Source organism: Nerophis ophidion, linkage group LG08 (assembly GCF_033978795.1).
Source record: "Nerophis ophidion isolate RoL-2023_Sa linkage group LG08, RoL_Noph_v1.0, whole genome shotgun sequence".
NCBI lineage: Eukaryota > Metazoa > Chordata > Actinopteri > Syngnathiformes > Syngnathidae > Nerophis > Nerophis ophidion.
The window spans coordinates 62,754,976-62,769,885 of record NC_084618.1 but is presented as its reverse complement, the minus strand read 5'-3'; the positions used below and the strand labels follow the sequence as shown (position 1 = coordinate 62,769,885).

Sequence of the window (14,910 nt, the reverse complement as noted above, 5' to 3'; positions counted from 1 at the left end):
TTCGGTACTTTTTAGAGGCGGTATAGTACCGAATATGATTCATTAGTATCGTGGTACTATACTAATACCGGTATACCGTACAACCCTAGATCAAACTGAGACAAATTAAATGTGTGCAGTATTTAGGAAATTGTGGTCTCACTGGTAATGCTGGAAAGCCAGTCCCATAGCTCCTCGAAGGTGAGCGAGGCCATGGTAGTCGGTATAGATGAGGTCAAAGGTCAGTGGCCCCTTGATGGGACAGCTGCCTCGGCCCGGAGCGGCACCTATCAGGCTGGACGAAGTGGAAAATGATCATTCCTTCAATCACGCTGGTTTTGGCGGACAGACATGCTTACTTGTGGAGGTGATGCTGCGAGTCGCTGAGGGTCACATTGTGACCCAGTATGGTCAAACATGCGCTGAGATCTGCCCATTGAACCAACTCTCCAAGGGGACCACCTCTTTCCACCATGGCTTGGAAATGTTGGCCTGCATCCCCAGCAAGGGCACCAGGATAAAGCAGCACCTATACAGCGGGGCAAAAAAGTATTTAGTCAGCCACCGATTGTGCAAGTTCTCCCACTTAAAATGATGACAGAGGTCTGTAATTTTCATCATAGGTACACTTCAACTGTGATAGACAGAATGTGAAAAAAAATTCCAGGAATTCACATTGTAGGAATTTTAAAGAATTTATTTGTAAATTATGGTGGAAAATAAGTATTTTGTCAACCATTCAAAGCTCTCACTGATGGAAAGAGGTTTTGGCTCAAAATCTCACAATATATGGCCCATTTCATTCTTTTCTTAACACGGATCAATCGTCCTGTCCTCTTAGCAGAAAAACAGCCCCAAAGCATGATGTTTCCACCCCCATGCTTCACAGTAGGAATGGTGTTCCTGGGATGCAACTCAGTATTCTTCTTCCGCCAAACACGAGTTGAGTTTATCCCAAAATGGATACATGGATGATACAGCAGAGGATTGGGAGAATGTCACGTGGTCAGATGAAACCAAAATATAACTTTTTGGTATAAACTCAACTTGTCGTGTTTGGAGGAAGAAGAATACTGAGTTGCATCCCAAGAACACCACACCTACTGTGAAACATGGGGGTGGAAACATCATGCTTTGGGGCTGTTTTTCTGCTAAGGGGACAGGACGATTGAGCCGTGTTAAGGAAAGAATGAATGGGGCCAAATATCATGAGATTTTGAGCCAAAACCTCCTTCCATCAGTGAGAGCTTTGAATGGTTGACCAAATAATTTTCCACCATAATTTACAAATAAATTCTTTAAAATTCCTACAATGTGAATTCCTGGATATTTTTTTTCACATTCTGTCTCTCACAGTTGAAGTGTACCTATGATGAAAATTACAGACCTCTGTCATCATTTTAAGTGGGAGAACTTGCACAATCGGTGGCTGACTAAATACTTTTTTGCCCCACTGTACATGTTGGGAGAAATACTGTATGTACAGTATGTCATTTCATATTAACACTGATGTACTTCTACCTTCATCTGAGATGCATGCGTCTTGTTGTGCAGCTTCATCACGACAGCCGCCTGTTCCCAGCGCTTTGACATCATTTCCACTCTGGACCGCATGAACGTGACTGCAGGACCGCTGCTGTTGCTGATGGCTTCGTAAAGCAGACTCAGCGTGGAACGTAGCTCAGCCTGAGTGTGAAATGCAAGCAAAAAGTGAGAATGCAAGCAGCTTGACTCACGGCACACTTACAGTACTTTACCTTCTTTGTATAAAGCGTAGGTTTCTGATGCCATGGGGGAGCAGGGCGCTTGTGGCCAGGTAGAGGAGGGCAAAAGGTCTCTATTTGGCTGAGGTAAGTTAATACGGAGCATGTGGTGCCATCCACACCATAGAAGGCATAGCACGGGTCTAACCGCCACTTGGCCTGCAGGAACTTAAACATAGATGATTGGTAAAAGTCCTTAATGATGCAAAAATAGAGATACAAGGCAAAGAGAATATAAATAGTGTTCTCTCAAAAGTACAATATTGGTCTTTAAGATGCCAGCTGTATATCTTTATAAGTGACAAAACAAGCGGGCCGGGAGCCTTTTTTTTCTTTCTTTTACAAAAACAGACATCTACTTCTTTTTTTTTAACAACAAAAATGTCATCTTTGTGTTATTGGTCACAGATTAGATTGGTCAGATACAGTGGTGGGCCGTGCGTTTCCCACCTCAGCCTTCATTGATGTCCTGTGTCCAATGATTACATCTCAAAATACCAGCATTTATGTCACCACATGACCATTGCTGGAGAAATACTATACAGGAACACATTTATGCACGACTGGGCATTAAATCACATGTATTATGTACAAAACAGGTTATTTTGTGGTGCATTTAAAAACCAATAAACCCGCATCAGCAATTAAAACATATCTTATGTGGTACTGTCAAAATGTAAATTGCCAAAAACATATTAAACATGAAAAAAATTAAGAAATAAAATATATGAACTCACAATTTGTAGAACCCATTTGAGCTTCCGAAGTTGGCCGACATGGTCTCACAAGATGTAGTTTTCTGTTTAAATATCCTTCTTGAAAATTGCCTTGCAAATATATATGAGATGCAGACAGGCTTGTTGGCTGAGTTCTTAAAGTTTACTCCACAGCGTGCTTATCAAAAACATCCCACTGCCGGTGTTGTACCGAAATCTGTTACCCATCGGAATTTGTAACTCTAGGGGGCGATGTTCCCATGGCGTTTGTTTTGATGGTTAAATGGCAAGGCCAAAGAGTAGGAGAAGAACGCTTGCGTAAATATCCATAATACTGAAACATCAGTATTTCAGCATTAATAACACATATTCTTGAAATCAATGACTTACTTTCACTATAGTATGAGTCCTTTGTATCAGCGGTTGATTCTCTATCACACACACACACATTTTCCGGATTAAAAGCTATCATGGAATGAAACGTCAGTTGTCAGAATTTCAGCATTGATTTCCAGAATATGTGTAATTTATTAATGCTGAAATTCTGACAACTGACGTTCCAGCATTAAGGATAGTTTTCGCCATTTACGCAAGCGTTCTTCTTCCCCTCCTCTTTGGCCTTGCCGTTTAACCATCAAACAAACGCCATGGGAACATCGCCCCCTGGAGTTATAAATTCCGATGGGTAACAGATTTCGGTACAACACCGGCATGTCTACATTCAACAACCTAAACGGGGCTACTGCGCATGCGCTTCACTGCTGTGGCATGCTGGGTAATGAAGTTCATATGTTACCTAGCTCATCACATCACAATATATATTTGCCTTCGGTCTCCTAGAAGGCCAATCACATCACTCGTGATGTGATTGGCTATCGCAACTGTCCGTCAAATGTTTGTGTCCTTCACTAACAGTGTACGAGCGCCTGCATTGTTGATTCTGAAGACCTCGGGCATATTTGGTACAGCATGGCAAACATAAGCTAACTGAATTCTGATTGGATAAGAACTCTATAACCTAAAAACAACAGTGCTGGAAAGAGTTAAATATGACATCAAGAGAATATGAATAGTTTTAGATATTTAGGGAAAGTAAATTAAAAATTACTTTTATCTTTAAAGGCCTACTGAAACCCACTACTGCAGACCACGCAGTCTGATAGTTTATATATCAATGATGAAATATTAACATTGCAACACATGCCAATACGGCCGGTTTAGTTTACTAAATTGCAATTTTAAATTTCCCGCAGAGTTTCTTGTTGAAAACGTCGCGGAATGATGACGCGTGCGTGTGACGTCACGGAATGTCAGGAAATATTAGCTCACCAGTTACGGCTAAAAGTCGTCTCTTTTCATCGCATAATTACACAATAATTTGGACATCTGTGTTGCTGAATCTTTTGCAATTTGTTCAATTAATAATAGAGACTATAAAGAACAATGCTGTTGGTGGAAAGTGGTGTATTGCAGCTGTCATTAGCACCGAGACACAGCTGGTGTTTCTTTGTTTTTAACACAGAGCGGTCAAGCGAACATGTTTCTCTCCGTCAACCAGCATGTTTTTGGATGGGAAAATTGTGATATATATATTACCGGAGACCTCATTGGATTATTCGTCCTCCTGCAGTAGCTGTATAAAAGGCAGCTGTGAGCTTGGCTCCTCGGCTTCTCTCTGAGACACTGCGTGTTCACCGCAGGCATCCGACCTCGAGGTATGTCTTTACAATCTCACTAAAACACTATTAAAACAATAAGCAGATAAGGGATCTTGCAGAATTATCCTAGTAAATGTGTCTAAGTACATCTGAAACGCTCACACTGCCGCCGCCCGGAGCCGTCGCTTTTTATTTTATTTAACTTTTTTTTTTTTTTTTAGTCCTTCTCTCTCAATATCATCATCCACAAATCTTTCATCCTCGCTCATATTAATATGGAAAATGTCGTTTTCTCGGTCCGAATAGTTCTTGCGGCTGGAGGTTCCCATTAAAAATCATGTGAGGATGTGAGGAGCCCTCACCCTTGTGACGTCATCGTCTGCGACTTCCGGTAAAGGCGAGGCTTTTTTATCAGCACCAGAAGTTGCAAACTTTATTGTCGATGTTCTCTACTAAATCCTTTCAGCAAAAATATGGCAATATCGTGAAATTATCAAGTATGACACATAGAATGGACCTGCTATCCCCGTTTAAATAAGAAAATCTCATTTCAGTAGGCCATTAATTATGATGATTTCTGCTTTTGTTAAGCCAACAAAGAAGGCCTTGCTGGCCCTCACGGCACTCCAATCTAAGTCTTTGACCACAAACTGATGAAGCCTACTCGAATGAGAGGCGAAACGTCTTCCAAAACAAGGTACACAAATGTACTGAAGGGTACCGAAATGTCTCAAAAAGATACACCCCTCAGGGACAAAAATTATACCCATTAAAATATTAGCGGGTACCTTTTATTTGTAAAATTGTGAAGTCTGTTAATGAGCACCAAATATGAGCCCAATCTATCATCTCCCTCACTTGTAAGGTCCAAATTAAAAACATTTAAAAAGGTGCTCATGTGATCGTTTTTTATCACATCTAAAAAGAAGAACCTCTTTTCTCAATTGATTTTTGACCCACCCTTAGCTAGATGACGCCAGACTGACAGCTTTGTACAAAAAAAATAGGCTTCACTGCACATCTAAAATGTAGTGTGGAGCTAACCATCAGTCAGGTATGGACTTTGGGGCTGTAGGTTTGATCATTTGGTGTTTTATTTTCAGCTAACAGGCAAACCTAGTACGATGCGGTTCAAATATAAGTGTAATGTCAGCACTGTAGCTCACACAGCTATGCTAGTGTTGCTAACGTCTGTGTCCTCCTGTCACACTCCTTATTGTTGCATTGTTGTATGTAATATGTGGTATGCATTACTTTGTGCAGAATTACAGTGTATATGTAAAAAGTGCATAATAACACATAGCAGCAACAGAGTTCATTTGCATTAAAGCTACAGACTTGCAAAACTTTGTGTTGCCAGTGGGGACTTTAAAAAAGCCCCTTTTAAATTGTCTAAATTCCAGCATCTACACACTTCCAACGCACTATTTTGCTAACTCGAAGATCTGTGTTTGAAAAGTAGTAAGTTTGAAACTTAAATATTTTGCATAATTATTGTATTAAAATTATAGTTCAGTGCAATGCATGATGATACTCATTTTTCTCACCTCCACTTTCTCTGCACACACTGGATATGCTTTGTCCACTGGCACGACACACCTCTCTGTGGGTCCTGGCGGGAACATAATACATATTTAGAAATATTAGTGCTGTCAAATGATTAATTGTGTAAATAAGAATAATCACAATTTTTTTTTGTGGGTGGGGGGGGTTAATCATGATTAATCACAGGTGCCTGATTAATCAAAATTAACTCAAAAAATATACCCCATTATTTTGACACAAATTATATTTTTTTGTCAGAATGTCATCCAGTGAAAAATATTTAATTAGTGCTGTCAAATTATAATGTTTTTAAATTAGATGAATCACAGTTTTGAATTGAGATTCATCTTGATTAATCAAAAGTTATTACATGCCTGATTAATCTAAATTAACTAAAAAAAAGAACCCATTGTTTTGACACAAATGCAATTTTTTTGTCAGAATGTCGTCCAGGAAAAAAAAAATAGTGATGTCACATTACAATGTTTTTAAATCAGATGATCACACTTTTACATTTGGATTAATCTTGATTAATCACAGGTTATTATTCGCTTGCATAGTTTAAATCTTTTTTTCCTTTTTGTAAGAGCCCAATATTTTGACACAAATGCAATTTTATTGTCAGAATGTGCTCCAGGAAAATTTTTTACATTTTTTACTAAAATGTACTTCTTGTATTTTCTCAAAACTTGGTGACATTTCTAACTGAAGTCTATCTTGCTGTTAAGGCAGGGGTCGGCAACCCAAAATGTTGAAAGAGCCATATTAGACTACAAATTAAAAAAAAGTAATTGGTCTGCAGCTGCAAAAAATTTAAAGACTTAAGTGTCATAATGATGGCAACACATAATGTAAGTATTTAATTAGCCATATTAGCCTACTCTCAAAATGGCTATGTGTCGCAGGCTGACGCAAATCTTCGTTGACAGAAATGTTGAAGTGTAATATTTATTCTACACATTTTTACAACTTTGCAAATCATTAGTAAAACTTCACAGAAGGTGGGATAACACCTGGACATGACTGTCTTAGAATGGCCAAAGTTATAGATGTGTGTCCATGTTAAAGGAAACGGCAGGCCGTCTTTTTCTAATGGATTTATTACAATCTTTGTAAGCTGGGTAATTTTTGCTGTGATCTGGAATAATATAGCCCATATTATTATTTATGCTTGGTATCTTGTAGTGAAGGCATATTACCACGCCGTGTTTAGTGAGAATTAATATCACACACATTTACAGCATAGGGTAGATCAGTGGTCCCCAACCTTTTTGTATCCGCGGACCGGTCAACACTTAATAATTTGTCCCGCGGCCCGTGGGGGGTCCTTTATTTTATTTTTTATTTTTTTTTCTTGTCATGATAAAGGGAGGCTTTTGTGGTTGCTGCACTAATTGTAAGTGTATATTGTGTTTTTATGTTGATTTAATTAAAAAAGAAAATCAAAAAAAAATTGGTTGGGGACCACTGGGGTAGATGAACGGGGTATTTCATCAATTGTAAATATGACTGGCAACTTTTGATGGACGCTGTCAAAACTTAGAATTCTTATTAGGGGTGTGGGAAAAAATGTAATCGAATACGTTGTGCGATTCAGAATCGATTCTAATTTTTAAAAAATCGATTTTTTTTTATTTTATCTTATTTGTTATTTTTTTTTATCAATCCAACAAACCACTACACAGCAATACCATAACAATGCAATCCAATTCCAAAACCAAACCTGACCCAGCAACACTCAGAACTGCAATAAACAGAGCAATTTAGAAGACACAAACACGACACAGAACAAACCAAAAGTAGTGAAACAAAAATTATCAACAACAGTATCAATATTAGTTATAATTTCAGCATAGAAGTGATTAAAAATCCCTCGACATTATCATTAGACATTTATAAAAAATAAAAATAAAGAACAATAGTGTCACGGTGGCTTACATCGCAAGTGTAAGCCAAGGGTCCAATATTTTCACCAAGATAAAATAAGTCATATTTTTGATTCGTTTAATAGTTAAAACAAATTTACATTATTGCAATCAGTTGATAAAACATTGTCCTTTACAATTATAAAAGCTTTTTTTTTTACAAAAATCTACTACTCTGCTTGCATGTCAGCAGACTGGGGTAGATCCTGCTGAAATCCTATGTATTGAATGAATACAGAATCGTTTTGAATCGGAAAAAAATAGTTTTTGAATCGAGAATCGAAAAAAATCAATATATTGTCGAATCGTGACCCCAAGAATCGATATTGAATCGACTCGTGGGACACCCAAGATTCACAGCTCTAATTCTTATTATTGTGAAGGAAATTTTATACAGCTCCACAGTATATCGGGTTGTGCCTAATAAAGTGGCCGTTGGATTGGAATTGACATGATAAACATGGCATTAGAGTAGAAGCATTGTGCTGACTTCCAGTTAGCTACCCCACACTTCTGGTAATGTCAATCAAGCGGAAATACCACACACACACACCTGCGTCGTACCCTACAGTTCCCTTTACAATTGCCAATGTAAACACTCCTTTGCAGTGTAACACAACATTGTAAAAAAAATTAACAACTCTCGGCTATTTAAGTCATATTTTATGGGGCAGCATGGCGTAGTGGGTAGAGCGGCCATGCCAGAAACCTGAGGGTTGCAGGTTCGCTTCCCACCTATTGACATCCAGATCGCTGCCGTTGTGTCCTTGGGCAGGACACTTCACCCTTTGCCCCGGTGCCGCTCACACTGGTGAATGAATGATGAATGAATGATTAGTGGTGGTCGGAGGGGCCGTAGGCGCAAACTGGCAGCCTCGCTTCCGTCAGTCCACCCCAGAGCAGCTGTGGCTACAAATGTAGCTTACCACCACCAGGTGTGAATGAATGACGGGCTCCCACTTCTCTGTGAGCCCTTTGAGTATCTAACAATAGAAAAGCACAATATACATCTAATCCATTATTATTATTATTATTATTATGCGTGTTTTCTTTGCACGTGTGTCCTGTAAGCGTGTGGACAATTTCTGAATTGTACAAATCAGGAGCGCCCACTTTGCAAGTCTAACCTGATTCTCACCTGGCACCTCTCAGGGGGGTCTAGTTCAACCCCCCCTTCCTCCATTCACAACATCCACAGTCACAGCTTGTTATTTTGGCCACCCTGTGGTTAACCTGGACTAGAGGGCTTTTTGAGCCATGGTGACAAACTGCAGGCGACCACAGAGGAGCTTGAAATTGGCCAATTAGTGGATTAGAACGGGGAAAAAACCCACAAGCTCTGATGTGAGCTGGAGTAGTTTTTATAATGTAACCTCTAAGTCTTGCATTATGATATATTGTTTCCAATACAGGCCATAACGTAAAGTGAATTATTGTATGGACCCCAGTATGAAAAGACCCTGCATGTGCTGACATGTCACTGTTTTGTGTGAATGGCAGCCCCGAAAGGGACAAGCGGTAGAAAATGGATGGATGGATGGACAAGAAAACAAGTTTGTTTGACAGAACTTGTTTGGAGCCGCCCTGGTAGTTTGCATGTATAAATATCTCAACACCAAATATAGGACATCAATGCATCCATTTACTACCGCTTGTCCCATTCGGGGTCGCGGGGGGGGGGGGGGGTCTGGAGCCTATCTCAGCTGCATTCAGGCGGTAGGCGGGGTACACCCTAGACAAGTCACCACCTCATTACCAGACATACAGGATAACCAGACTTTTTTAAACTTTGTCCTTTTAAAAGAAAGTATTTTCTAACACTAAAAAAAAAAAATACAATAAAAAAACTCAAGTCGCAATAACTGTACCATTAAATTTATTGGGTTTTTTTTAACCATAGTACACACAATCTTAAACTTACTTAAAAATAGCACCGCTTATGTTAGCGTGCTAGCTTTTTATACATGTATTTTTATATACAATATGTTACTTTTTTACGCTTGTTAACAATTACCATGTTTTTGTTATCATGTTGGGTTTTTAACTAAATTTGCAAAGTGAAATATTGTGTTACTTCCCTCATGTTAACTGTTAGCATACTATTTCATTTTGCAGGTACACAACTCAGAGTCAAATATTTTGTAACTTCAGGCATGCTAACATTTTACTTCAAGGATGCTAAAGTTGGCAAGTAGTTAAGCTAGCTTTTTTTTTTTTTTGCCCGTTTTACAAGTATACACCATCCATCCATCTTCTTCCGCTTATCCGAGGTCGGGTCACGGGGGCAACAGCCTAAGCAGGGAAACCCAGACTTCCCTCTCCCAAGCCACTTCGTCTAGCTCTTCCCGGGGGATCCCGAAGCGTTCCCAGGCCAGCCGGGAGACATAGTCTTCCCAACGTGTCCTGGGTCTTCACCCTGGCCTCCTACCGGTTGGACGTGCCCTAAGCACCTCCCTAGGGAGGCGTTCGGGTGGCATCCTGACCAGATGCCCGAACCACCTCATCTGGCTCCTCTCGATGTGAAGGAGCAGCGGCTTTACTTTGAGTTCCTCCCGGATGGCAGAGCTTCTCACCCTATCTCTAAGGGAGAGCCCCGCCACACGGTGGAGGAAAGTCATTTCGGCCGCTTGTACCCGTGATCTTATCCTTTCGGTCATGACCCAAAGCTTATGACCATAGGTGAGGATGGGAACGTAGACCGACCGGTAAATTGAGAGCTTTGCCTTCCGGCTCGGCTCCTTCTTCACCACAACGGATCGGTACAACGTCCGTATTACTGAAGACGCCGCACCGATCCGCCTGTCGATCTCACGATCCACTCTTCCCCCACTCGTGAACAAGACTCCTAGGTACTTGAACACCTCCACGTGGGGCAGGGTCTCCTCCCCAACCCTGAGATGGCATTCCACCCTTTTCCGGGCGAGAACCATGGACTCGGACATGGAGGTGCTGATTCTCATTCCGGTCGCTTCACACTCGGCTGCAAACCGATCCAGTGAGAGCTGAAGATCCCGGTCTGATGAAGCCATCAGGACCACATCATCTGCAAAAAGCAGAGACCTAATCCTGCGGTCACCAAACCGGAACCCCTCAACGCCTTGACTGCGCCTAGAAATTCTGTCCATAAAAGTTATGAACAGAATCGGCGACAAAGGACAGCCTTGGCGGAGTCCAACCCTCACTGGAAATGTGTTCGACTTACTGCCGGCAATGCGGACCAAGCTCTGGCACTGATCGTACAGGGAGTGGACCGCCACAAGCAGACAGTCCGATACCCCATACTCTCTGAGCACTCCCCACAGGACTTCCCGAGGGACACGGTCGAATGCTTTCTCCAAGTCCACAAAGCACATGTAGACTGGTTGGGCAAACTCCCATGCACCCTCAAGAACCCTACCGAGAGTATAGAGCTGGTCCACAGTTCCACGACCAGGACGAAAACCACACTGTTCCTCCTGAATCCGAGGTTTGACTATCCGGCGTAGCCTCCTCTCCGGTACACCTGAATAAACCTTACCGGGAAGACTGAGAATACACCCGCCAGTAAAAATGGTGTCACTTGAAGCTATCTGGCTAGTGTGCTAACTTAACACATGCTAACTGTTAATATGTAACGTTAGCATGGTAACATGCTCGCTTTTATATAGCTCATTTTCCAAGCACTCACCTCATAGTCAAATATTTTGCTACTTCCTGCATGCAAACTGTTAGCATGTTAATGTTAGAATGCAATCTTTTAGCAAATTCTGCAGGTATATGCCAAATATGTTGTTACTTAAAGCATGCTAACTTTTAGCATGCTAACATTAGCATATTTATATGCTACTTTTTTACCTCATTTTGCAGGTATAGACTCAAGAGTAATCTATTTTGATACTTGAAGCTATCTGGCTAGAGTGCTAACTGTTAGCATTTCAGTTAGGCTTTGGCTTCGCAACATTCACACGTAATTTCTACCAAAATTGGATTTTATTTTTTTCATTTTTTTTTTCCTGATATGTTATTTTTCTGTCTGAATATCGTTTTTTCATGCATTATGATCTGAATTCCTCTCACTCAAAAGCGAGTAAAAAGGTAGGAATGATAGTCTCTATATGTAGGCCTTGTGATCAAAATGAACTTGTACAAATAAACACCTGGCACTCTCTGCAGTTGAATTGTTTCCAGGGGAAACAACCTTAAATTCGGGTCATGACAGTATTTATTCTGAGCATTAAAATACTTGTATTACTTATACAAGCTAATTTTTAACATTCCTGTCGTACGAACGTAAGAAGAACAGGATAATACAACAAAAATTGTGTAAAATCCTCCCCAAGAGTGCACAAGAAGCAATACTGGCACCTAGTGGCATTTTAATAGGCGTTGCTGGATTATATTAAGCTATTTGTATTAGTCATATTGTACTGAGCCAGAATCATTTCCTGTGCCATTTTCTTGTTCTAAGGCAGGGGTGTCAAACTCATTTTAGCTCAGGGGCCGCAAGTGGCCCGGAAAGGTAAAATCATGGCGTGATAACTTAAGAATAAAGTCAACTTCAAGTTGTTTTCTTTGTTTTACTTTGGCCAAAAATAGAACAAGCACATTCTGAAAATGTACAAATCACAAATAATCATTTGGACAAAACACTTCAAATTTGTTGAAAAGTCTGATCAAATTGGTTCAGTTTAAAAAAAAAAAAAGAGCTTCGACTCTGTCTCGGTGTATCTACAAAGCCAGAATTAAACTTTAAGTCGCAGTCTTTCTGGGATTGAACAAAAACGCAACATGTAAACTCTTCTAGGTATCAAATACCTCCTTTGTCATGTCCAAGTATCAATCCAGTGCTTACTAAACAAACCGTAAGAAACGTAGGTAAAAAAAAACTATTCAAAAGGGTTAAGTTCACTGTTCTTGTGTTTGACAGAGAACAAATGATGTGTTCGAGGCAGAAGACGTATAACGGCAGATTTTAAGTTTCATGTGGGTCAAGGAGGAGGAGCCACAGTCCCCCTTTACTGTGTACCTCTCGCTTGGCCCCGGTAAAAACCGTTTGCTTGCCTAACAGATTTGGTATTGTGGCATCCAGTGGACACATTTAGAACAGCAGTTTCTTATGTTAAAAAAAAGCAGCTATTTTTTATACTTGGCAAACTCATCACGCGGGCCGGATAAAACCTGTTTTACATTTGACACCCCTGTTCTATGGTTATCATCACACCTTTCTTGTCTGCTGATGGTTTGAATTAAAAAATTAGTTCTTCCATTGTGCTCTAATATTACAATTATTTAAACCAGAGGTCTCAAACTCATATCACCTGAGGGCCAGCGGATGCAGAGTCTGGGTGAGGCTGGGCCTCGAGAAAAGATTTGTTAAAACATTTTTTGCATAGTCCTCAGCATGTCTAGTTGTATAATGACGTTTCAAATTTTATCCCTTGTGCACCGCAACTTTCTCTGTGCAAATAAGACACGTCGGAGTGCCCTTTTGCTCAACAAAGAAATATTGCATCTCCCACTTTTCCTGGATTTGTCTTTGCTCATCACGAACCTTTCTCTTCACTGCAGGCTTTGAAGAAGACATGTTTGGGGTTGTGGAATGTATTTGTATTTAGCTGACGCACGGAGAATGCTGTTATTTTCGCGATGTGTGTCGTTCCGCTTTTTCTCCCTACAGCAACACGGCGGGAATAGCCGCGAAAGTACTGGGATAGCGAGCACAAAAAAGCAATGGTGTGTTATCTGGCGTCATATAGAAATATATGTAGTGTTCATCGTGTGAGGTAATGCAAAATGAACAATGTTAAAAAACAAATAACGGTTCGAATTGGTCCAGGTTATCGGGGACTGCTATTACTGACGGACAGGTGTCGCGGTGTGACTGCAACCAGGCACGTAAGAAAACCCTCGTCTCCATGGCAACGTCTCTGTCGCTTTCACTCATTTGCCGCTTTTCCACTAACGCAGGGGTAGGCAACCCAGAACGTTGAAAGAGCCATATTGGACCCAAATAACACAATGCTGTCAAGCGCCATTCATATAAAACGTGCGGGCCGCACTAACATTAAACTTTTATATTAAGGTGGGGGCCGCAAAATAACGTCTCGCGGGCAGCAATTGGCCCGCGGGTCGAAATTGGCCCGAGGGCCGCGTGTCTGAGACCCCTGATTTAAAAGGAAACTTAATATTTTCCTTACTCTGAACCACAAGATTGGTGCCACGAGCCACTTTCAACCATTTGTTGTCAGGGGAGTTTATCATTAAGGTGCAATCAAATACCTGCATTGGTCCCATGATTCTCACGTGTGGTCGATATGCGAGGCAGGTTATAATGGTTAAACTGGTCCAGCCTACGGCTCACTTTCTCCAGCTCCTTTTTGACCATGCGGGCCAAGGCTTGCTGGTCTTGCCTAAAGCTGGCAAACCAATTGAACATGTGTTTGTTCAGTTTTATGCATATGCGACACATTTGTTTTTTTAAGGGTTGTGCTAGCACCTCTGTAGAAGCAGATGAAGATCTTCTGGGGTCTTTTTCATGTTTTGCTGTCGGCTCAACCTCTCCAGGTGATTACTAAGAACCTCCAGACGAAGGGTCAGCCTGCGTAAACCCAACCCCTGCTGACCTGAGAATGATAAATGTGACTTATCTCTTCATGATAGGTCTTATCCTCATGTGGGAGATTTTTGTACCCTGATCCTCCGCAGGTGACCTCCCAGCAGGTTCGTATGTGGACATTTCTTGAGGTACCCAGAGGTTCTGCAGCAGCAATGTGAAGGCAGACAGGCCCAGACATAACAGAAGGCAGCCACTAGAGGGCACCACACATAGAGGAATGACATCCACTCATGTCTAGCTTTCAGCAATTTTAGTTCGGTTTCAGATCTGACAAATGCAACCACAAATCTTACCTGCGTGGCCGCAGCGCAACACGCATGACCTCCTTTTTTGCAGCTGTCTCAGGATCTCACTGCCAGGCCAATAGCACAACATGCTGAGCAAGCATAAATACATGCTGTTGTAATGCACTGTATATTCTACTGGCAAATAGGCATTTTGTGTTCAGACTGTATCAATGCACTATAAAGATCAGTTGTATTAGAATAGACAAGACCTGCATGTCGTCACCTCCAGAGGTAATCCCTAAGTCCCAGGAAACCATCAGGCCCGATTGCAAAACAAACAAAAAAAGAAAATCAACTGGGGGATAAAAACTCCTTTTTTGTCCGCTTTCGCTCTCTTTCCCTCCTTCAATGGCTGTGGCCTTTTCTCTGTCTAGCGACCCATTGGGTGGGCATCCTGTGGTCACCATGGTAACCTGACTCCCCTTGAAAAGAAAGACAATAC

At 41.1% G+C, this 14,910-nt stretch overlaps 1 protein-coding gene across 1 annotated transcript in view; it reads right to left on the bottom strand.

Moving 5' to 3' along the window:
* LOC133558451 (alpha-1,6-mannosylglycoprotein 6-beta-N-acetylglucosaminyltransferase B-like) overlaps nucleotides 1–14,500 on the bottom strand; it is a 34,923-nt gene extending 20,423 nt beyond the window's left edge. Inside the window, exons 1-9 of the mRNA XM_061909832.1 lie at nucleotides 14,475–14,500; nucleotides 14,256–14,374; nucleotides 14,062–14,188; nucleotides 13,845–13,981; nucleotides 5,664–5,728; nucleotides 1,737–1,937; nucleotides 1,501–1,665; nucleotides 339–508; nucleotides 143–274 (exon numbers count right to left, since the gene is read on the bottom strand). Coding sequence (XP_061765816.1) covers nucleotides 143–274; nucleotides 339–508; nucleotides 1,501–1,665; nucleotides 1,737–1,937; nucleotides 5,664–5,728; nucleotides 13,845–13,981; nucleotides 14,062–14,188; nucleotides 14,256–14,374; nucleotides 14,475–14,500 — 1,142 coding nt within the window. The remainder of the gene's footprint in view (nucleotides 1–142; nucleotides 275–338; nucleotides 509–1,500; nucleotides 1,666–1,736; nucleotides 1,938–5,663; nucleotides 5,729–13,844; nucleotides 13,982–14,061; nucleotides 14,189–14,255; nucleotides 14,375–14,474) is intronic.
* Between the last annotated feature and the right edge of the window lie 410 nt (nucleotides 14,501–14,910).